This window comes from Corvus brachyrhynchos, unplaced genomic scaffold, assembly GCF_000691975.1.
Source record: "Corvus brachyrhynchos isolate BGI_N302 unplaced genomic scaffold, ASM69197v1 scaffold80, whole genome shotgun sequence".
In the NCBI taxonomy this organism is placed as follows: domain Eukaryota; kingdom Metazoa; phylum Chordata; class Aves; order Passeriformes; family Corvidae; genus Corvus; species Corvus brachyrhynchos.
In genome coordinates, this window is record NW_008236769.1 from 1,321,444 (window position 1) to 1,344,278 (window position 22,835).

General features: G+C 39.8%; 1 protein-coding gene and 1 long non-coding RNA gene across 3 annotated transcripts; one reads left to right on the top strand and one right to left on the bottom strand.

Annotated features, from left to right (window-relative positions):
- Nucleotides 1–12: 12 nt before the first annotated feature.
- Nucleotides 13–15,282, top strand: CCKAR (cholecystokinin A receptor). 2 transcript variants are annotated; one of them, XM_017727543.1, is made up of 5 exons: nucleotides 13–8,432; nucleotides 9,180–9,431; nucleotides 11,528–11,789; nucleotides 13,412–13,539; nucleotides 14,114–15,282. In XM_017727543.1, the coding sequence occupies exons 1-5, from the start codon at nucleotides 8,309–8,311 to the stop codon at nucleotides 14,680–14,682; spliced, it is 1,335 nt and encodes a 444-aa protein (XP_017583032.1). In that variant the 5' UTR covers nucleotides 13–8,308; the 3' UTR covers nucleotides 14,683–15,282. The 2 variants fall into 2 exon arrangements, with proteins under 2 accessions (XP_017583032.1, XP_008643231.1); XM_008645009.2 differs by having other exon boundaries at nucleotides 14–8,432; nucleotides 14,156–15,282.
- LOC108445031 lies at nucleotides 12,777–22,330 on the bottom strand. The gene is made up of 5 exons (XR_001859760.1): nucleotides 18,940–22,330; nucleotides 17,875–17,988; nucleotides 16,889–17,002; nucleotides 15,790–15,872; nucleotides 12,777–12,904 (listed from the first exon to the last, which is right to left on the bottom strand). It is a non-coding gene; the product is annotated as an uncharacterized LOC108445031 (long non-coding RNA).
- Between the last annotated feature and the right edge of the window lie 505 nt (nucleotides 22,331–22,835).

A 22,835-nucleotide genomic window follows, 5' to 3' on the forward strand; every position in this document is an offset into this window, starting at 1 on the left:
GGCGTACGCTCCCTCCCCCACGTGCCTCTGACAGCCCTGACAACCAGAGCTTAGGCAAACTAAAATGTCTGAATTCAAACTAAATTGGCTCCTTACACCTGCCATCTACTCCTCTAGAAACAGAAAATGAAAATTTATTTACCAATTTGTATCATGATCTCATTTTTTAGAATTTATTTGAATATTTCCGACATGATCCAATTTTAAATTTCCAGCTTTCTCCTTATAAGGTCTTGTGAAAAAGATATTCTGGTATGAAATGGCTCAGTTTAACAGCTAATGAAATAGCGTGTTACCTTTTTTTTTTTTTTTACCAGAACATTCCTTTTTGGCTCCTGATAGCTTTCATTAGCATTCATTGAGGATTAAGTGAAGATTTTGGGGAGGTCTGTCTTACAAAGAATAAAATTGCAGCTGATAATTCTGACTTTCTAAATGAAATATAAATTGGAATTAAAGAGATAAGATCACTGTTAGATTAGGGTTTGAGCAGGATTATACTTCCAATACCACTGGGTTTAAAACCAGAGTGGGTTACAGTAGAATCTGGGAGCATTTCACTAGCATATTGCTTAGAATATTTTAAAAACCCTTTACTTGCTTCAGGAACTTCAGTCAGCAAAGCTTGTAAAAACAAAACTCTAACTGTTACTGCTCTTTTGTAATTATCTCATCAGAAATACCTTTCCTACTTCAATTCATTCCCTTTTCCCACATTGTAGGATTGCAAGATGAATGTGTTAGAATAAAAGAAGAACATTGTGAAGAGATGAGGTATCCAAGAAGGGACACAGTAGCCACAATTCGTGTATGATCTGTGACTCTGTGTTCTGCACTGCTTTTTCTGTACAAAGCACACTTAGCACCAGTGCAGGTGGTGCTGGAAAGGGCCAAACCAGAATGCATGAAATTGCAAATATAATGACTATATAATATAAAAAATATAATATAATGCAATATATAATGGCAAATATAATGAGATAATGACTTCAGGCACACACACAAAAGTGTTAGAAAAAAATATCCAGTTAATTGCAGTCAGTCTACTGCAAATTTTCAAATGTTTGTTAAAGTGAAATCAAGAGCGTAGCACGTACCTTTTCTATATACAAGGATTACATCCCAGAGATCCGACTTATATGCTTTATTTATATACCCTGGATATTCGGGCACACCACAGTAGCCTGACTGAATCTGACTGTCAAAAAGTGAGTGTAGAGAATTCACAGCAGAGTTTGTCCTTGGACTTTTGTTTCTCCCTTCTTTTGAGAGTTGAGACTTCTTGGCAGATTCAAAACAGTTTTGTAATGTAAGCAAAGATTAAACAATGAAAATTAATTTAAACTTAGATACTTTCAGTCACGTTAACTCCCTGCACAATGTAATATTGTATAAACATGAGCAAATTGCCCAAATTGACTATGGCAATTGTTCCTCAACGTATGTTTTCTTAAGGATTATATAGACAAAAGCGTGGCAAGTAAGGCCAACAGTACTATCGTTTAACGGCCCATCTGTGCTGAAACTCTGGAAAGTATTATTTTCAGTGTTTCAGTATTTTAATAATGTTTTGAAATCACTATCAAATACTTCCAGGACAGCTTAGCACAATAATTAAAAGAAATTGAGTATTTTTTGTCATTATGGACTTGACCTGCCTCCCTCGGTTTCTCAGAAAATTATAACTGACAACGTTCTACATACAGCATTATACCTATCAAAGAAGTCCAAAATGTGAAGAGCATTTAGCTAATTTACAAATAAAGCTAAACATTCCAGAAATTAAGATCTAGAGGAGAACTTCAGCTGGGGTAAATTGTCTTTGCTCCTGAAGGTCTCCCTGTATCTCATCTTACTGGGTTCAATGATTAGTCCAAACTGCCAGCTGACAGAGTTCCATTTAACTGAAAAAACTGGTCTGGAGATTGTCACAGTAGAAGAACAAGAGTCAAACAATAAAATACTTGTGTACAACAAAACGCAGGCCATGAGCCTAATTTAAAATCTTACTTTCATTATATAAGCCCACAATTTGAAGGGGACAACCTGTCGTTTGTCTGTCTGAGTACCCTTCCATGCAAAATCACGACAATGGGAAACCAGCAAAATTCTGGACATCACATCATCTTTTGCTTTTCTTTTTGTTAGATCAAAATCCTACTTTGGTTATGTACTTTCAAGGAGTGTTGTTTCATTGTGGGCTTTGCTGGTAGGGGTTTATAGAGTGCAGTAGCTGTCTGTGTTATACCAGTAGTAATGGTAGATTGGTCTTCTAATGGAGAGACATTTTTCAATGCCTTCTAAAATTTTTGTTCTTTACCCTCACTTCATGGTTTGAATTGTTTCAAATGACTAAAATTCATACTTAGAATTCAGTTGTTGGGAAGTTTAGCCAGTTACCCTTTAAAATGAGTCTATGTGCTCTCTTCAGTTACAGAATAACAGAGAATCCATCAAAATAGAATAAAGTGGTATATTCCATTTTTTGTGCAGACTTGTGCAAATTTATGTCAAATCAGATGACTGGTCATAGGAAGCTTATGTTTCCTATAAAAAACGGAAACTTTTAAAGAATGACTGTTGATAATTAAATTTATTATTTTTATGTAAGTGTAATTTCCAGTATTTGTCTAATAGAGATGATGCCTCTCTTGCTTCCCATGTCTTGGGTTCCCTTAAAACAAGGATTAGATAACTCTTGGGAACTCAGATGTCAGTGAACAGATTTCAGTAATGTTACCTTACGGGACTTTATCATCAACAGAAACTGATAGCCCTATAAAAATGTTGGTGTTAGATGAGATGTCATGGAACACAAAGTAATTTCTCTCTGTACATAGTAAGACACACAAACTTTGGGATCTTAAATTAAAGCCCTGGCTTCAGACATGCTGGTACCAATTCATCCAATAATACATTAGCTGACCTTCTCTATTTCCTCCCTGCTAATTGCACAGCCAGTCTCTAAATTGCTTAGTTGGTCTTGCGAAATTAACATCTCTTTATCTAATTCTGTGGAAATATGGAAATCCATTTGATCTTAATGTCATGAGGACAGCATGGCTTCTTTTGAGAGCAGAGTATCAGGCAGCAGCAGTCTGAAAAGACTGCCTTGCTTTTCCCAACTTTTCCACTTTCCCACTGAGTGGCCTGTGCCAAATACTTCGCTTTGTTTTTTCCATCTTTAACTTGAAACTCATAGCAGCTGCAGTTAACATAACTAACTTCTTTAATAAATCTCTGTGAGACATACTAATGAAAATCTCTTGTGGTAAAATAGCTGTGACTTTGTTATGTGGCCAACTGGAATCCTAAAATAAAACACTATGGTTCTCAGATGTTACAGGTGGGGGTTTATTTAGCAGCCTGTTGAAGTTTTGAACTTCGTTAAGGAGTTGAGTACTGTTAAGAAGAGTTATACCATTGTGTTGCTGACATTATAACCTATTGGGGTTGTTTTTGGTGACAACCCCTGATCTTTTATCTTTGTTACAGCCGCTACTGTACCTCAGAAAAGTTTCAGACAACCAGTACCTTTGAACATGGGATGGATTTTGACTTTGACTGATGCTGGTCTAGTATGCAAAGATATGCTCAAAGGAGAACATTAATGGTACCAGCACTTGATGGTGTCAATATAATCCAAAAAAAGTGACCTCTTGGGCCATGTGTTGATGCAGGTTACTTGGCATGGGGTTCTAGCACATAATATACCTGCAGGATAAGGGTATGCAGAGCTATTTTCTTGCATCTCTAGCTTAAATCTTGAACTGTTTTTTTCCTAGCAAATTAATATTCACAGGGTGAAGGAAAAAAACAGGGTTGTACAACATCATGTATAGTCTGCAAAAGAAATGAGCATCTTTTAAAAATATCTATGTTCCTCTTTCATTGGGTGTGTATTCATTCCTTATAGCACTTATGTCTCCATTTGATAAGACACAAAAAGAAAAAGGATCACCCTCAGTTGTTCAGAGAGCATTAATGTAACTTCTCCCCTCGATTTTTAACAGTTAGAGCACCAGATGTGTTGGGCGAGGAGATGCATCTGAGCTCAGTGACAGGCTGAGAAGGGCTGACATGAGTAGCAACATGCTAAACCATTTGGGAGGAATGAGTAGATAGTGAATCATCCCAGACTTCAGTAATGTCACAGGGTGTCAGAAGGATTTTTATGAGATCTTATGTTACACTGGACAAACGATTTACACATATTTCTTTGAAGCAGTTTCCCTAAATTGTATACAAATTTGCATAGAAATCTCTGGAGCAGAAATCCCTTTCACGCTGGAAGCCCACAGAAACTTTACCGTGAGTATGAAATTGGACCTGAGAATTTACAGAGACAATATGCTTTATTCATCCTGTTCATCAGAGAGCCTTGAACACTGTACAGAACTCACAGCCATCACCTGGGAGGTCTCATTTCCTCTCTTCTGAGGAAGGTGGTAGGACAGGCTGCCTGGATGCCCTTGAAGGCGTAAGGACCAGCTGTATTGCATCTCACAGGGAGGTCAGGTAGATGGTACTGCAAACATGCAAGTTGAAACACTATGAGTTGGCACATCAAAAGAATGAAAAGTGGTCACGCCCAAACAATTTTAAAGGTACCTTGAGATGTGTTTCAATAATAACATGACCTAAATACATAGAATTTCATCATTGAAGACCTGTGGAGTCTTCCAGAGATTTATTAAGCAACTTGTCACATAATACATGACCTTTGCAGAAGCACTGCAGGGGCAGCAGGAGCAGCAAATTGTTTGCCTTTGATCCCATCCATGGTTGGTGAATGGTATTTCAGAAATTACTGATGGTACAACAAGGTGTGCTGAAGTAAATTTCATTATTATGTTATTGAGTTCAGATCAGTATGAAATAAATTGTTTAAATGCAGATACTGTGAGACACTGATAGGACTCAGGCTCAGATCACCTTGAAAAGTTTATGATAAATGTGTTCCTGAGAATTCTGTGTGTTCTCCAAAAGTGTGGCCTGGTCCTGATCTCCCTGTAGTTTGTGCCTGTGAGAGTAACTCCACTGAATCAGAGACCTAATGCCAGCATAAACCTGGCAAATGAGAACAGAAGTAGACCGTGACTTTCCATATATGTTTTTTCTAACTAGTTTATTTTATTTCATTTTTCAGGACAAAAAATATATGGGAGCAAACCTAAAACTGTTAGTAAGTTTGACACCAGATAAAGATATGTTTTTCCAAATTCATCATTTTACAAGTGGACTTTCTATTTAAATTAAGTAAAGATCTTTGTCAAATTAATGAAAAAACGGAGCACATTATTCTTCAGGAAAAAAGAATGAGGTAACTAAATTGACGTGGTTTAGTTTTGGATGAGAAAAGATACACATGGCAGGAAATTACAGAGCACAGCAACTGTTTTGGCTGCAAAGGCAGTGAGTTTGGTATATGACATTACAGGGGAGAATAAGATAAAGACTAGAATTAAAAGGAAAAAAAAAGGCAGATTCTTTTGTTATCATGGATTAGCAAGCCTCCTTCAAATATAGGGAAAAGTATTTTTGTACACTTTTGTCCAAACTACCTACACAGTCATATTAAGGTACCTAAGGTATTTCTTAATTAAAAAATAATTTTATTAATAAATCACTGTTGCTAATAAAGCTGCCAGCTCAAGGGAAGTTCTTGTCTAAAACTTTCAACATCCCTAATAATGCATGATTAAGTTCAAATGGGACAGACACCCAGGTTTTTGTTTCTCCTAAATTATAAAATTAAGTCTGCAATGAGCAAGCATTTCATTAAAACCTCCTTTTTTTCCTCTCCTGAAACTTGCAGGGAGACAATGAGGTGATACTGATCTGTATGGAGAGTGATCTGTCATGCAGTTAGCTAAATGTAGTGTAGAGAAATGATATTATAAAGGCAACTCAGAAGTGTCCAAACATGAGGACTATTGGCTGTACATTTGAGTAAATCTATGCAAAATAAAAGCCTGGAAAATAAAACTCTTTGATCTTGATATGTTTCATACAGAAATCCACTCCAAAAGGGGAGTCAAGAGTTCATAGCAAATTCTTCCTCATTTACTCTGGCAATTTAACCAGCAGATGCTGAATCGAGCTCAGCCCAGGACCAGATGGTATTCATCCAGAACTTCTAAAGGAAATAGTAAAATTATTAACCATGATGTGCAATCTATTGTTTAGAACTATGCTGTTGCCAGGGAAAAAAAATTGTGTAAATGTGATGCCAGTGTTTAAAAAGGACTCCAGGGGGACTAAACCCTCGGTAAGCCAGTCTGTAAGCCTGGCATTCAGAGAAGGAAAACTGGTGAGGACTCTAATAACAGATAAAAATCTTTGGTTGCATGGTCTGGACAAATTTGTAGAGGAATTTGCAAAAAGAAAATTTGCGCCTTACAAATTCAGAGTCCTGAGCATGCGCACACGGTGATCTTGTTTGTTTTAAACAGTAGCTCCACAGTTGTTGGGATTTGCATGGGATATCATTCCCTCATGCATTCTGCACTTGCTTTTGGTGGAAATTAGTACCTTCTGGAGTTAGTTACTTACCCCTCAACTCCTCAAGCCTGTGCTGCATGTGCTGCCTCCTACCACTGTGTTCTCAGCTCCTTTGCTGTCTGCAGAGAGCACAAAAGAGAGCTGTGTCCAGTGCAGGTTGGTTCAGTTTGCCTTTTTGCCAACTCCATGGAGCCTCTGGCCATGGCTGCTGGCCTCGTTGGCTTCATCCATCTTGCATGTGCTTAGCAGGCATTTCTTGACACTGAAGTGGGCCCATCCCTTGGGCTGGGGCTCAGTGAGGAGCTCCTGCTGTCCTGGGGAAGCTGGTCCTTCACCCTGTCCCGCATATGTTTGAAACCGATACGAGACCTGCACTGGCTTTACAGTGTTAGTCATACTGTCCTGCAGCCCTGGCCAGCCTCTCACACCCTGACAGCAAGGTGGTCAGTGGGACTGTGCAGTGGTGTGGACCACTGATGGCTAGCTGCATGCAGGACTCCCAGAGGTACAAAGGATAATTGAGAAATTAGAACTTCCAATGTAACTTTTCGATCTACATGCCTACCTACCTATTCCCGTTACTCATACTATAAAGCAAAGCTGGCAAGACTGGAAAAGAAACCCAGGCTTTCCAGTCTGTGTATATCAGCTTTGGGGGCCAGGACCTCTTATAAAGAACCTGTTACTGCTCTGCTTTTAAGTAAAAGGGATTTTAAATGTGAAATTAATTTTTCATTCAGTTATAGTAGAAATTAATTTCTAATATTAATTTGCATTTCTGGCTATAAACAAGCTATATACTGGGAAGTAAAAGCCCATGACTTTGTGAAAACTCCAGTGAGGATGATGTTTATGTATTAAAAAAGCGGGACTTTTAAACCATTGAGATCTTTGTGTTTTCCACTGGTGTGTAACTAATATGCCACAGTTTATCAGTTTTATCAAGTTTGTATTCAAGTCATATAAAAATTCTTGCACAGAGGAAATGTATAAGCTTCTGCTTGTATTAACTGACAATTCCAATTTACTTTCATAAGGTTTGATCCACTATGTGAAATCAGTGAAATTTTCTGTTAACTTGCTGGAGTTTGGATCAGGCATGTACAGCACTTTCCTATGAAACTAACACTCCACCAAATGAGATAAATGTAGCTGCTTTTATTTTTCTGAGTCTACCTTATCTTCAGTTTACTCTGAAAAATACGAAGACAAGAATCATTTCCATGTAAGGAATGCAAAATCTTCACTATGTTTTTCTCTTCTCTGCCCTTTTATTAAGTGACTCTTACCATTTTAAATGTTGTTAGTTGAGAGACAGATTTATCACTCTCATCACTCGCTGGGTCTCATTTACAGGCTGTGACATAACGGGCTGACTCTGAGAAATGTTGCAGAGACATGAATAGAAGCAATCTCACAAGGGGTTAATGCTGTAATCTTTTCCAAGCCTGTTTATAATCCCAACAGTAGTGCTGTAGCAGAGGAGGGTGGATCTCAAAAGTACCGGAGGGGATATGTGTGTGCGTGTGTGTGTGCACATACTTGTGAGTGTGTATGTGCACACATGCTTTGCTTTTCTGAATTGCTGTGCGTGCCCCTGGAAAAAATCTTGTGCAGCCAGAACAGGACTCTGTGTGCTGGGTACTCCTGTGGGAGAGTCAGAACAGCTTCCTTGCACAGCTGCCTCTCTTGTATTTCTTCTGCAGACTTCATTCAGAAACGTTCATTTGTTTACTGAAAGCATGGGCAGATAGTTACAAACCCACCTTCTTCTTCGTCAAAGCTAACCTGTGGGTACTGAAGAATGGAAATAGTTGATGCTAGTAGCTTCCTTGGGAATGGTACCAATATTACTGATTTCCTCTGCGATATCATCTTGGAAAATGACACTTTTTTCTGTGTGGATGATGCACCTTATCCTTCTAAAGGTATGTATGGAAAATTGATTTTTTTCAGGCAGTTTTAGTTCTAGGTGGATGTAGAGATACTATAGAAAGAAAGAGCTATGCAAAACATTTTCTCTGAGAGAGTGCAAAATCAACTGCTTGCTTTTAAGTTAGTATGAGAAACAGGCAGCAAAAAAATTAGTATGTGCTGGTTTTCCAAGTTCAAAATTCAACTAGGACAAAATTTGGATACAGTGGAAAACTAAAACAGTAGCACTTTGGGGCACAAAATGTAAACATCTCTGCTAAGGACTTGGAGAAACATGATTTTTACTCAATTCAATAACAATGGAGTGATCAGATCTGATACCATGTATGAAAGTGATTTAATAGGAAATTACAGCACTCTGAAGCCGAGAAAAAAATCCATGCATTAAAATATTTTCCGATTGCTTAATCTTCTCTTACTTTTGCATAAAATAGGATCTCCCATGGTGAATAAGTGGTGCACAGTAAGTAGCATGAGAAGCACATGCTTTAAGAAGTTGTATTTGACTCTCCAAATGTACATGGTATTGCTTGTATTGTAGTTTAATGCTATGCAATTTAGGTAGGTCAGAATATGTTTAAGAATTGCAGCACTTCCACTTATTTTGCATTGGTGTAAAGACATAACCTTCATAAAATTGAATACAGAAAGGCTTTTACATTTTGATTAAAGGTTGAAATATATAATATTAATCTGAGTTGAATACTATGTAACCGATCTTTTCTTGTGACAATTTTCAGATTTGCATCAGATAATTCGGATTCTGCTGTATTGTTTGATATTTCTGCTCAGCATTTTGGGGAACATTCTGGTGATTACGGTGCTGATAAGAAACAAGCGGATGAGAACAGTCACCAACACATTTCTGCTGTCACTGGCAGTCAGCGACCTGATGCTCTGCCTTTTCTGCATGCCCTTCACCCTCATTCCCAACCTGCTAAAAGATTTTATTTTTGGAAGTGCTGTTTGCAAAACTGCCACTTATTTCATGGGTAAGTCTGGGAAGTTTATACCTATTTTGAAGACTGACTAATAAGACAGGTGAGAAGGTTTTTAAAGACCTATAAAAAGCTGGTTGTTTCCATCCACCATTGAAGTTACCAATACTATGAAGAAACAGCTTTGTAGTGCAAATTGTCATGGTTCTGGTGTCCTTGGTCTGATCCAGCAAACACAGAGGCGCACGCTTAACTTTAATGACACAAAACACAAAAGTGTTTTGCTGGATGCGAAGATGTTGCACGATCAGACTTTAAGGAGGAACCCAGCACAGGCACTTGCTTACCCATCACTGACAAGATGGTTATCAGCGTTCAGATCGCCCACCAGAACTGATGGGCTTGTACACCCTCACTAAAGGCAGGTTTTGCCCACAGATTTTTGGCAGCAGTGATACATAAAAAAGAAATAGGCCAAAGTAGGTGTAATTTGCAGAGCTGGGAAGTTGGAGCAAGTATTCTCTGCAGACAGACCAGGTGTGATCAGAGCTCATCAGGAGACCATAAAACACAGATACAGGTTTTAGAGCCTGACTTTAAGAAGCATCACTTTTGTATGCCTTGCCATACTCTTTTTGGTTGTGGAGCCAGGAGCTAGGAGTTTCAAAATGCCCAGGTTGTGGATGTGTGTGTAAGTGATTTTTGTCTCACTTTGAATATTTCCTCTGCATTTGCTTGTTTCTTAACAACAAAAAAAAAACCAGCCAAACAAAACCAAACAAACCAAACAAAAAAAGAGAAAAAGAGAAAGAAAAAGAAAAAAAGAAAAGAGAAAAAGAGAAAGAAAAAGAGAAAAAGAGAAGAGAAAAAGGAAAAGAAGAAATGAAAACATTATGTAAAGTTTTTGCCTCTTTAGGAGACCCTTAGTTAGTTACAGAAAATTCAGGTCCCCTTTCAACCCATGCCCTTGAGAACTTTGATGTAATGTGAAAGTACACACCTAAAGTGTGCGAATGGGAAATCAACACCTTTTTGTAGATAAAACCAATAAAACTAAAGGCCATGTTTAAACAATTATAATGAATTGCTGGCAAAAATACCATAAAGCATTACTGAAGCATTGTCATCTTCCTCTTATTGCACACAGTGTAAATTACTTTATTAAAAAATCCAGTGAAATAGACCAAACGTAAAGTTCCTCATTATGAAGCTGTTTTATTTTAAGAGTCAGAATGTAGAGATTTCTCACTAAAGGTTCAGGTAACAGAGGCTTCATCTGACAGACACTGACAACCATTGCATCAACTATGCTCAATTTTTCATTTTAAGATGTAGAAAGACAGATTTTAAATTACAGATGATTTCTGTAAAGCAAACTGTAACAATATTGGCATTTGATAGTTTGACCCACATTCACAAAGACAAATAATCATTCACTGAAAGAAAAATTTGTGGCAAAGTTAAGAAGAAATATCTGTAATTTTACAGTGATGAACTGGGGCACCTCAATGACAGAAGCACAGACCACCGCATTGTATTTTATAAAATACAAACAGAAGAAATTAAGGATACTTGAAGGACAAAGATTCTGCATCATGACTTAATTTCTCCTTGTTTGTATCTCCATTAACATCTAATTAAAAAGTTGTAATAGATTTAATTCGCTTGAATGAGAAAATCAGATCACGAGTCAAGCAGTACACTCAAAAAAATTAAAACAGTAGAAAAGGAACTGTGAACATCTGTTTTAAGAGAGTAATTAACTGATTTCAAATGCTTTGTTTGAATTTCAGTGGAATTAGTGGAGTAAATAAACCACAGTAGCAAAGAGAATAGTTAGGAGTAAAATTGTCTTCTTTCCCTGTTACCAGAATTGTATGGTTTGACAAAGTGTGTATTTTTCTTGGACTTTTGGAGTAAGAGAAGCACAGAGCAGGAATATCAGTCTGGAGAAGTCTGGAGACCCAGACCCACTGCCCACACATTCTTCACTGGCTTAAACAGTATGGTGTTTATAAATATTTTTGCTTATAAATAGTTTGCTATTTTTTCAAATTTTTGTATGCATACAGAAGGCTAGCAAGACCATTTGAACATAACATAACCTTTAAAACAAGAGAATAACCTTTTCCTTAATTTTATATATGTAGGTGTGTCTGTAAGTGTCTCTACATTCAACTTGGTTGCCATATCTTTGGAGAGGTACAGTGCCATCTGCAAACCTCTGCAGTCCAGGGTCTGGCAGACAAAATCTCACGCCTTGAGAGTGATTGCTGCAACCTGGTGTGTCTCCTTTACTATCATGTCACCATATCCAATCTACAGCAAACTGGTACCTTTCACCAAGTATAACAACACCACAGCAAATATGTGCCGGCTCCTTTGGCCAAGCGATGTCATTCAACAGTCTTGGTAAGACATAAGTGGCTGTTAGCCAGTGCATAATTATCTGCTGGAAAATGGGATTTCGTGGTAGCAATAAGCCTATGGAAAATGAAGTGTTAACCTTCAGCAAATGTTTACACTCCATCATGCTTATTTAAGATGTAAAAAAACACCAACATGGTTTTGAGCCGCTTACATTTCGACATTTGCATGACTTTTCCCTGGTCATAGGAGAGGTTGCCCAACATAGCAATGATTCTCACACGATGGTCTGCTAAGCCCCGACTGTCACTGTACAGAAAGCATCTGTCACTTGTAGTAGGAGTACTTCTTTCACTCATTTACACATAAACTTCAACATTTTCAGATAAATCCTTGATTAATCTTTGAGAAACGCAGACACATAGAAACGCCCCTCTGTGTGCTGCCTTGCCTGTTAATTTGTTTGAAGGTTCTTTGCAGCAGAGAAGTAGAATATGAGGCTGCAAATGTCTTATTTGAGAACTGAATCCTTTTGGTCGCTTATGGAGAACAGGGGCAGAGAGAAGAAGGGAGAGACATGCTCCGAGTCCTACACATCCAGGCAGAGTAAACAGCAGCACTATCAAACAGCAGTAGTACTTAGACATGATGTCCTTGCACGTTGACTAAACACTGACGCACCGAGAAAGTTTAAGACTTTTTTTGATACTGAAGGTCAGCTGGAATGGGGAAAACGATTAAAGTCTGCACCGTTTTGGTATATCCACAAAGAGAGTAACTTTCTGTTAATGCTTTCAGTAGTCTCAGGTATTTGGCAGCATGAGGAGGAAGGGTACAGGACAAAATTCTCTTCTCTGTGGTCTTGTTACAGGTTCCCAGGTGTGTTACTGAGTTTGCACCAAAGTCACAGGGATCAGAAGAGACACAGGCTCATGGATGCATTTAAACATCATTATTTCCCCAGCTTGTACTCAATCAGAGAAGCTGATGAGGAGAGTAGCAGATGTGAAACCAAGTAAAAGCTGCTTCTTTTACCAAAGAGATTGCCGGTCCTGGGATCCCTCCTCAGGAGCACTGCATGGCTCCAGGGATGAAAACCCAGGTTGCGGCTGTTCTGTCTTTGCCCACATGTGCCATGGCCCTCAGGAAGTCAAATCTCTCTGAAACAGAATAATAGAATAATTTACATTGGAAAAGACCTCTAAGATCATTGAGTCCAACCATTAAAACATTTTTAATGTACCAAGGACCCCTTTGAGAATCAGCAGCTGCTCATTTAGCTTCTGCAGGGCAGTTTTTACATTGTCCAAAGCTACAGGGCATCTGATGCTTGTTTGGTTACAGCAGGAGTCCTACTCAGGGGCAGAGAGAGCTTCTGCCGCCTTTAACCCCTGTGGGAGTGGCCATCTCCTCTAGGCTGCATAGGTGGAATGAAAGATGGTTTGCATCCATGATAGTCTTGTTCCTGCCTGTACCCTTCTGGGGGAAGCAGGAGAAGAAGTAGGAAGCTTCAAATCTCCAGAGGTGTCAAAATGATACTTTGTATTGGCATGAAAAAAATTCAGAAAAGCTTGAAATCCTGTCTTCCCCAATTCTCAGTTGTATGAAAAGGAGTTTTTCTGGTTTTGTGCCATTCCCTATTCTCAGTGTGTCTTTTGATTCCTTAGGTACACTTTCTTGCTACTCACGCTCTTTCTTATTCCTGGGATTATAATGATGGTTGCTTATGGTCTAATTTCTTTGGAACTCTACAGAGGAATAAAATTTGATGCCAGCCAGAGAAAATCTTCACGAGGTAACAATGCATTTAGGTTTGGGATGCAGTTTTTAAAGTTACAGTTGAAGCTATGAACAGTTATTTTGAGGTTAGTAAAAGGAAATCTTTCTATTTGCAAAAATGATCATTATGGTCAGTTATGTCATGAACTTGCCAGCTGCATTTCTTGATTAAAGTTACTCTGCTGTTAGCAAATAAGCCTTTCCTCTGGCTTGGTTGCAAAGACTCAGGGCAGAATACACTAAATTTCTAATTTGTTTATTGTAGAAACACCAAGATTTTTTTTCTGGCCATGGATGAAGACCATTTTTGTGAATAAATGCCACAATTAAAATTGTCAGATTAGGATAGAAGCATATAACCTTGGAAACTGTCTTCTGTCCATACTGGACTAAGCAACGCTCTTGAACCTTTTGCATCATAGAGATAAGATGTGAAAATATTGGGAGACAGTGGATTCAGAGTAGCTGAATAACACGACTGACTCAGAAGCAGGCCAGTGCTTTCTTTGCAGCAGTTGCTCAGCTATGAATTATGTTGTTTGTTTAGGTTTAGACTGCATTCTCCATTTTTTATTTCCCTCACTGTTCAGAGATACTTTGCCAGCTATTTAAACAGCACTTTATATGTACAGAAAGAAGAATGAGTTTCTGCAGCACCAAATACGAGGATGGAGATGGATGTTACCTCAACAAAACCAAAAGAAAAAGGAAAATGCCATTGCAACAGCTCTCTGCTATGAGCCACAACAAAATAGAGAGGGTGAGAAGCAACAGCTCTTCTGCCAACTTAATGGCCAAGAAACTCGTCATCCGTATGCTGATGGTGATAGTGGTTTTGTTTTTCATTTGCTGGACTCCCATCTTCAGCGTCAATGCCTGGCGCGCCTTCGACACGGCTTCCGCAGACCGGCGTCTCTCGGGGGCTCCCATCTCCTTCATCCACTTGCTGTCCTACACCTCTGCCTGCGTGAACCCCATCATTTACTGCTTCATGAACAAGCGTTTCCGCATGGCCTTCCTAGCCACGTTCACCTGCTGTGCCAAGCAAAAGCCCCCCGCAATACAGGAGGAGGCTGCTGATGAAGAGGAGGGGAAAACGACAAGGGCTTCCCTCTCCAAATGTTCTTACACACACATGTCTGCATCTGCACCCCCCTGAGCTGCACCAGGGGAGGCAATGAGTGGTGAATTGTCTGGTCTTGGAAAGTGACTGTGGCATCAGCTGAACATGATTTAGTTCGGAGTTAATGAAACACTTCAGCTGACAGTAAACACAGTGAGAATTTTATGGGAAATAGATGCTATCACTGTCTGAGTGTTACATTACTTTCCCTTCAAAAGTACAAAGGAGGAAGAGTGCTCTGAAGATAAAGGACTTTATGGAAAGCCTTAGAAGTTGCTGTATTTGTCATAAATTCCACTGCAAAAATTGGTGTCCTTTACATCAACAGCTTTGCTCAGTTTTCAGATGCAGTTCTGAGTATCTCTTAAAATTTCTAAGATGGTAATAGATTATCCTCAAACATGAATATGTGTAATGCAGTCTTCACTAGCTATGCCTCATAAGCAAAAATCTTTCTGTTATATTTGTAGTATATTTTCACATTATTTTAGCTGAGCTAATACATGTTGAGATAATTTTGGTGTCACTCTCACGGCAATTCTGGGGTGGCAAGAATGGGCTTGTCCATGTGAAATGAATGCTTTTAAGTAAAACAATTTCTTTTTTTAAAATAAAATAAATATTGTTGTCTTTGTGGGTGGAATGCATTCTTCGCTAAGGCAATAGCATAAATTAACATAAATTAATGTATTTTTCACTTATTTAAACCCCACAGAACAAGGACAAAGGAATGGCTTTCTTCTGTGCAGCTGAAAGCATCCCCATATGCAAGTGGCGGGGTCTTAGATGAGCCACAAAGGCTCATGTGGAAAATTCCACACTGGGGAAGCACAGGGATAAATGCTTGGGATAAAGCAAAGAGGTGCTTTACAGAGGATGCAGGACTGCAGACGCAGGTTGGTGCCCATGGCACCATGGCACATTTCACAAATACGTTCACAGCCACTCCAGGCACGGCAATGCCAACAGGGAAATAAAGCCATCGGGTGCAGGATGGCAGAAAGGGCAGATACAACGAGCAAAGGCTGAAAGGCTTTGTCAGAAAACAGTTTTTCTAAACTTTGGAGCAGCTATTTTCTCCAACTACACATACTTGTAAACAGATTCAACACAGGTAAAAACAGCTTTGGATGATGTAATTACCAGTGCTTTGTTGAGCAAGGAATCCAGTCTCTTTCCGGTGCAGCACACAGGTGAGTGTGGGTGTTCAGGTCTTGTCCTTTGCTCTGTGGAATCCAGATAGAGAAGTTACATCACTTATTTTAGTTTGTGAAAATATCCTGTTGGAGATGTTTCTATCTTCTAGCTGAATCAATATCATTAAACACCCTTGTTATTAGACGAGATTAAATTTGAGCACAGCGTGGAATGTAGATGTGGATATTAAATATAAGCCCTCTCAAGGTTTTTAATCAGGAAAATCTGATCTCTTTACAGAATGATTTTAAATTAGAAATGTACTGTGAGTTCCAGCACCCAGATCCATGTTCTGCACTCAGTTATTGCCTGAAATGGTTTACCCTAACAGCTTAGCACACAACTTTGGCTATTACTTTTTTTTTCATCCAGCTTGTCCACAGACAGGAAATTAAAAAAAAAATTCTAAACACTATTTATGCACAATCCATAGAAACAATGTTTTGCCTGCCTTGTTAATAAAGTAGCACTGCTCCTGGAACGGTGCTGAGACTACTGACATCGATCTGACCTTTTGCAAATACGCAATGAATTAAATTATGGGACTTAATTCATAACAGTAAAATGAAAATTTTACTTCACTTAAGGACACAGGTTGAGATCCTCTACAAAACTGCCCTTCAATGTTGAAACTGAAGGAACAAACTTAGCTGCTTTGGAATTTATGTGGAACAGTGATAGCAGAAAACATATTTGTGAAGTATTTTATACCCTTTGAAAGCCTGGATCTATTATAGATAATAACTTAAAAACTGTTGTTTAAGTGAGAAAACCCCTCACATTTTACTAATATACTGGATGTGACTATTGCTGGCTATGTGCTGTATTGCAGGACAGCCCACGCCCCAGCTCTGTGTGCACTTTCAAAAGCAAATTCCTTTTTATAGATGGAGCTTCTCCAGTACCTGAAGAGTGACATACCAGGACATGCACAGTTCACCTGCTCTCACTGATTGAGTCTGAGGATAGTGGTTTCAGATGAAAGCCAAAAGCTATTTTCAACAATGCCTTAATCAGATCTCAGCCCCCCGTGGCCCTCCAGTACCTGCGGCTGAAAGGAGCAGAGTTTCTGATTGATTCCCCTCTCGTAACTGTCAGGGAGCACAATTTGGAGGTGATGAAATGAGGGAGGCAGGAGAAGATCCTGATGGAGTGGTGGCTGGGAGACAATCAGAGAAGGGTTGAAATGTGTCATTTCTCCAAGGCTCATCTGTGTGTGCGTCACTCTTCCCCTCCATTGCCCCCTCTGCACCTATTTTCTTGTTATACCAACACAATATTTCTTTTGATTAAACTCCCAAAGCCACAAACCTTACACCGAATTCCAGCAAGAAGAAGGAATTAAGCTTTTAAAATGTAATATTGCAATCCAGTAATTTTGTCTTCTGCCTTAGTCTCCTAGCACAGGAAATTTCAGCCTTTCTGCATCTTAATGCCATTTTTCCTGATCTGGGCATTGCAGAAGTCATTCCTGGCTTCAGATGTTGTCCTTTCATTGTTAAATAATCATAGCATCCTCCCAGTACCTTTAATTCAGATGCTGATGTCGCTGAAAAGGTATCTTCAGCAGTAAATATGGGTGGAATAAACATACCAAAGAGCCTATGAAATCTTCTCATTTTAGCAGTAGTTGACAGTGGTTGTGGGGAAAAATCCTATCCTACTACTACGAGCAGTCCCTAAAGCAAACTGTTTTCCAGATGTAGCAGACAAATGGCAAACCAATGAATTTCAGGTGCATAATGCCCATAAATCTCTGAAGTTTTTATCTTCTTTCCCTTTCTCCCAGCTCCCAGGGTTTTTTTTCCCCCGCCCTCTGTCTTATCTCTTTCAGCTGCATGACACCATCTGATTTTTGTCCTGCATGCTTCTCAGTCTCTAGGTTACTTTCCCACCACCACCAATTGCTAGATGATTTTTTCCTCTTTGACATGTTTATTTTCCTTCCCAGATTTACTTTCCCAGAAAGCACTCTCATCTTCATTTCCCCTGTCATCTCCAGCTGACAGACTCCTGGAGCAGGTTTCTTACTCGAAGCAGTGTATTCTGCCCACAACACAGCAGCTCTGCAATCACTGCCTTCAGTCCTGTGTCTGACTTCACACGTCGGCTCTCAAGCACCGGCTCTCGAACAAGCAGGATGTGCTAGTTCAGAAAACAAAAGTGTAGCGTTAAGTAGCACCCAGATCCTCCTTTGATACTTCTGTCACTATTACTTGCAGCCTCTATTATTAGGGCATGCTTTAAGACTGATGTCTTACAATACTGCTAAATACAGCACTTGGTGAGGGGTCAAAGTAAAGGTATTTCACTGTTGCCAAGGCAAAGGACCTTAATGCTCTCAATGGAAAGCTGCATGTGGATTTGGAACTCCAGCCACTAGAGGTTTACATCCTCTTATATAAGCCATGACCTCTTTTCCGATACCACCAAGCCCTTCTTGGCAAGGTGGGGAGCCTGTCCATGATCTCACCTGCTCCTGCATTTCCTCCTGCTCTTCCTGCCTCCGAGCCCAAGGATGGTGCAACCCCAGTACACCCACCATGGTTCATCACAATGCTTTTCTGGCGTGGAATAGATGACTTCAGGATCAGTCAATACTGATATAGATGTTGAGCTAAACTGAGGGTTTCTAGTGGCAAAAGATGCTTATTCTCAAAAGGAAAGTATAGAAAGATAAAACCTAATGGTTTTGATTTTGAGAAAGGTTTATGTGAGAGCAGGGGCTGTAGCCTTTTTACTACAGCATCAGAGTGGTAGAGAGTATAAAATGAAAGTTTAGACTTTTGGTTGGGTTTTATTTGTTTGTAAAATGTTTTGCTCTTCCACTTCAAATACAACATGGACCAACCAAATACCACTTCACTCAGGTGTGCATGTAGGTCAGCAGTTTGCTCACCCTCTGGCCACAGTCTTGCAGTCAATTTTTCTGTATGCATTATTAATTTCAGTTAAACAGCTTCAGCTTTTTATGCCCAATCCATCCAGCATGCACCCAGCTCTTTTCTCATGGGTTACATCCAGCATAATAATGCATGCCTTTAACGTGCCAGAATTTCTGTCTCAGTGTGTATAAAAAACTACTTCTAGCATTACCTTCTTTATTTTTTCCTTCTGCAATGCTTGTTAGGCTGCCTTGGGTATCTCCTAAAGAAAAAAATGCAAAGGAAATGTTCATGAATTGTAAAACTCCTGTTTTGCTTGCCTAATGGCAATTCATCCCTGCTAGGAGCTATTTGTCTGCATCTCCACAGATAACTATGGAGTGAAGAGTTTTCTTGGCTTCCACTCCCAGTTGTGTCCAAAAAGCTAAAATTCTGAGCTAGAGAGATGTCAGTTGTTCCACTGTATGGTGAGGCAAGAACAAAACATATTCATTAGCATCAGCTGGTAGTAAACATCAAGTAGGAATCATCCCCTATGGGGTAAACACCACTTAATTGATGTCCTGCTACTTTGACAGTTATTAAATATTAAACAAAATTTCCCGATAGAATGAAGAAATGCAACTTATATACAAAGTCTGATTTAAAACAGTAGACAAAAATCACTGCATATGTCCTTTGAAAGTCATACAAACACCAGAGTTACAAAACAGGCATGAAGAAAAGTCACACATACAGAGCCTAAATCCACAGGAAAGACATGGAGCTACTCATGCTCTTTGCTTGCTGTCAGAGACAAATTGTTTTATTATTATTGAATGGACATTGGCTCAGGGCCTTGTTCTGAGAATATTTAGCAACTGCTAAGAGGCCTCATTCCTGACCAAGTGAAGAATGACACACAGAGGTGAAACCACAGGGGCAATTAAACAGATGACAATGCCCAAGAGGGAACTACCCAACCAGCTGGGAACTCTGCATTGACTCCTACGAACCTGCTGTGGGCCTTCTAACACCTGAGATCTTCAGGATTTCATAGCTAAACTGAAGATAGGTGTGAAGCAACCAGAGCTGCTCCTTGCTCTGAAACTGGCTCAAATCTCAGCCCATATCCCTATGGGGACATCTGGCAGTGTTGCTGTGACTGGCTTGCTGTTATTGCAAAGGAATATAAGGATAATAATGTCATCCAAGACACTCTGTCTTTGGAGTTGCTTTCTCTGCAGGCATCCCAAAAGATGGTCCTGCCACATGCAAGTAGGAGAAAAACCACTACAGTTATGGCACTGAAATAAATTCATGGTGTCAGCAAGGGCACAGCTGTTGCTTCTTTGGAAAACCAACATCATGTCCATTCTAGCTTCCCAGGGTGCTACAACTGATTTAATGTACCTCTGACCACCCTGTGGTGACCAACAAAGGTTATCACAGGATTAGGAAGAGGCTGTGTGTTTAAGACAAAGAGCTTTTCATTTGCTGTCCAGATGTGGTCAGTGCTCATGTTACAAGTTGCAAAAAAAATCAGTGGTGACTAAAGCAAAAAAGACTAAAGCTATCAGACAGGTTCTCACAGTGCATTTTTAACAAGAAGAAAGTTCTGCTAATATCAAAGCCTTTACTTCACTGAGATTGCAGATCCAGGGGAAGCATCCAGAAAATATATCTCAGGGCCTTTGTGTTTATTAAATAGGAAACCTATTTTAATATTATCAGCTGACTGAGGCAAAACAATACAGTCCAGGAAAGCCTGTCAGACATAGTTCTATATTCCCTGGTATTTTTAAAGCATTTTTTCCCTTTCGTATTTATTTCCTTCTTTTTTTTTTTTTTTTTTTTTTTAAGCAGGAAAAATAAAAGCTTTGGAAATTCAAATAATGTTTATTGAAAGGCAGGGTTTTCCACAAAACCCAAATGTTTATTAACATCCAGCATGACTCCTCTACTGCACTGATTTGTCAAATATTTAATAAAACCTGGATAGACTTTCTTTGGTACACACTGAGGCCAAGACTAAGACGCCTCCAATGACAGAGGCAGTGTAGAGATGGAATGGGAGAGGAAGCAAGCTGCAGGTGCCCAGCTTTGTCTGATACTGCTTTTGTGAGATCTGTAAGAGATTAATAAGACTGGTAGAAGAGTGTTTAGGAAGATGGTGATTGAAGTCAAAGCTGAATCTGATGCACTTGCAGCTGAAACATGGCTCTGCAGGGCCCAAACACAGGGCTGGGGCAGGAATGGAAGGGAAGGAGAACGGGAAACATTTTGGCCTTGTAGAGGGGTGGGGGACAAAAAGTCATAGTGAGGATGAAAGGACACGATCTTGGTCTGTGGAGAGAGAAGATCATTGCAAACACTTTTTAATTTTGGATTGGCCTCTTTAAAGTAAAAGAAAAGGCAGATGTGCCCTGTATGGGAGGGAGGCACATCGTGGGGGAGGAGGCAGAGAAAGGCTTCTCTAGGCAGCAAGATGGAAGGAAAATCAAACTTCATTCTGGGTAGAGAAGCACTCATTTTAGTCAAGGTGGTAAGTGAAGAGTTGAAGAGATAACAACTACACTGGAATGAATTTCTTTTCTCCAGGCCTTGTGTAGGGTTTGCAGCTGAAGGGATTCTGTCAGCAGGACAGACCAGGCAGGCAGAGCTGAGGGTCTCAGCCACGTGCTCCAAGCACAGGAGCCAGATGGAGAAGAGCTCCTGGACCACGGAGAAGCTGCAGCACACAGACCTGCTGGCAGCAGCACAAGCTGGGCACCTCTCACCTGAGGAGTCCAAACTGCACTGCCAAGGTATCATTGTGCTCTAGTCCAGCTGACGGGCTGAGAGAACACAGCCTGTGTTCCTCTGTCCCAAAGCCCAGTGCCCAGCACCCTGTGCATCTGTGGGAGCTGCTGAGAGCTGCTCCTCCACTTCTTGTCCACCAGCCAACACAGAGCTCACCTCTGCTACCACTGCCATGGTGGGAGGCAGCCTCCAGGGACATGATGCTCCATCAGACAGAGCAGGAGTGACAAAGGCTTCATACACCATAAAAACTAGTTGCAGTCAGGTAAGTAGAAAAACAACTACCTAATGAAGCAAGGGATTATTTTAAAAAGCAACCGAAAAATCCCACAACCAAACCCCTCCCCAAACTGTGGTGCTTGCATTTAATTCAGTTACCAGTAACTGAAACAGGCTACTCTTCACTAGCATCCTGTAAATGAAGTTAAAAAGTACTCTCTGCTAGAAGGAAACAGGTATTGCCTCTCCTGCCCCACTTCCAGCTCACTTTTCTAAAGCTCTTTTTCACCACAGAACTCCTGTGTCCTCATTTTGAGGACTGACAGCAGCAGCCTGCTGTGCATCTCAGTGCTACCACCTGGCTTCGCTAGATAATAATTTTCAAACTTACGTGTCTGCTTAGGCTACAGTGCCTTGAGGGTTCAATTATTCTCCTAACTCTACCAGGAATAACATTTCTAAATTAATATAACCTTACCAAAATGCAATTTTATAACTGATTCATGTTGTGTCTCTGCTTCCTCCAAATGTAGTTTGAATAATGTTTTCTAATCTACTAACACATAAAACAAACCAAAGAACTTTGATATTATTTCCATGAGCCTGTGGGCTCAAATGTAGCCATCTGTGCAACTTCAGGCTCTACATGTGTGCCAAGAATTGTTATTTACTTACATTTGTCCTTGGTCCTCTCTGGAGGAACATTATTTGTGCAAGTGCTTTTGAGCACTTTGCTATGTTTGTGAGAGTCTCTCCACCTGTGTGATCGGTTATCGCAGGTAGCAGGCGGGAGGGCTTTGAAGGAGGGACACTTGGGAACACCTGCTTTTTAGTTACACCATCAGGTAAATTTACATCCACTTCCCCCCCCCCCATTTTTTAATACTGCAGAATTTCACATCTGGCTTGAGGTCCCTCTACTTGGTTTCATAGCTTTAACATGAATCTTCCTCTTTCACCTCCTATGACTGATCTCTAATTCCAGCAATTCCCCTTTTCCTTGGGGAGTATCTCACACACAGGTCACCAACAATATTACTGTTTTTTAGTATCCAGGAAACTAAAGCAATTTTTGATTGCTTCTCCTGATGCATTGTGTTCAACTTC

Excerpts from the sequence above, each read along its gene's own strand:
- CCKAR (XM_017727543.1), top strand. The coding sequence starts at position 8,309 with ATGGAAATAGTTGATGCTAGTAGCTTCCTTGGGAATGGTACCAATATT. Across the intron at positions 9,432-11,527 it reads AACTGCCACTTATTTCATGG|GTGTGTCTGTAAGTGTCTCT; the intron begins GTAAGTCTGGGA and ends TTATATATGTAG. Across the intron at positions 11,790-13,411 it reads GATGTCATTCAACAGTCTTG|GTACACTTTCTTGCTACTCA; the intron begins GTAAGACATAAG and ends TTGATTCCTTAG.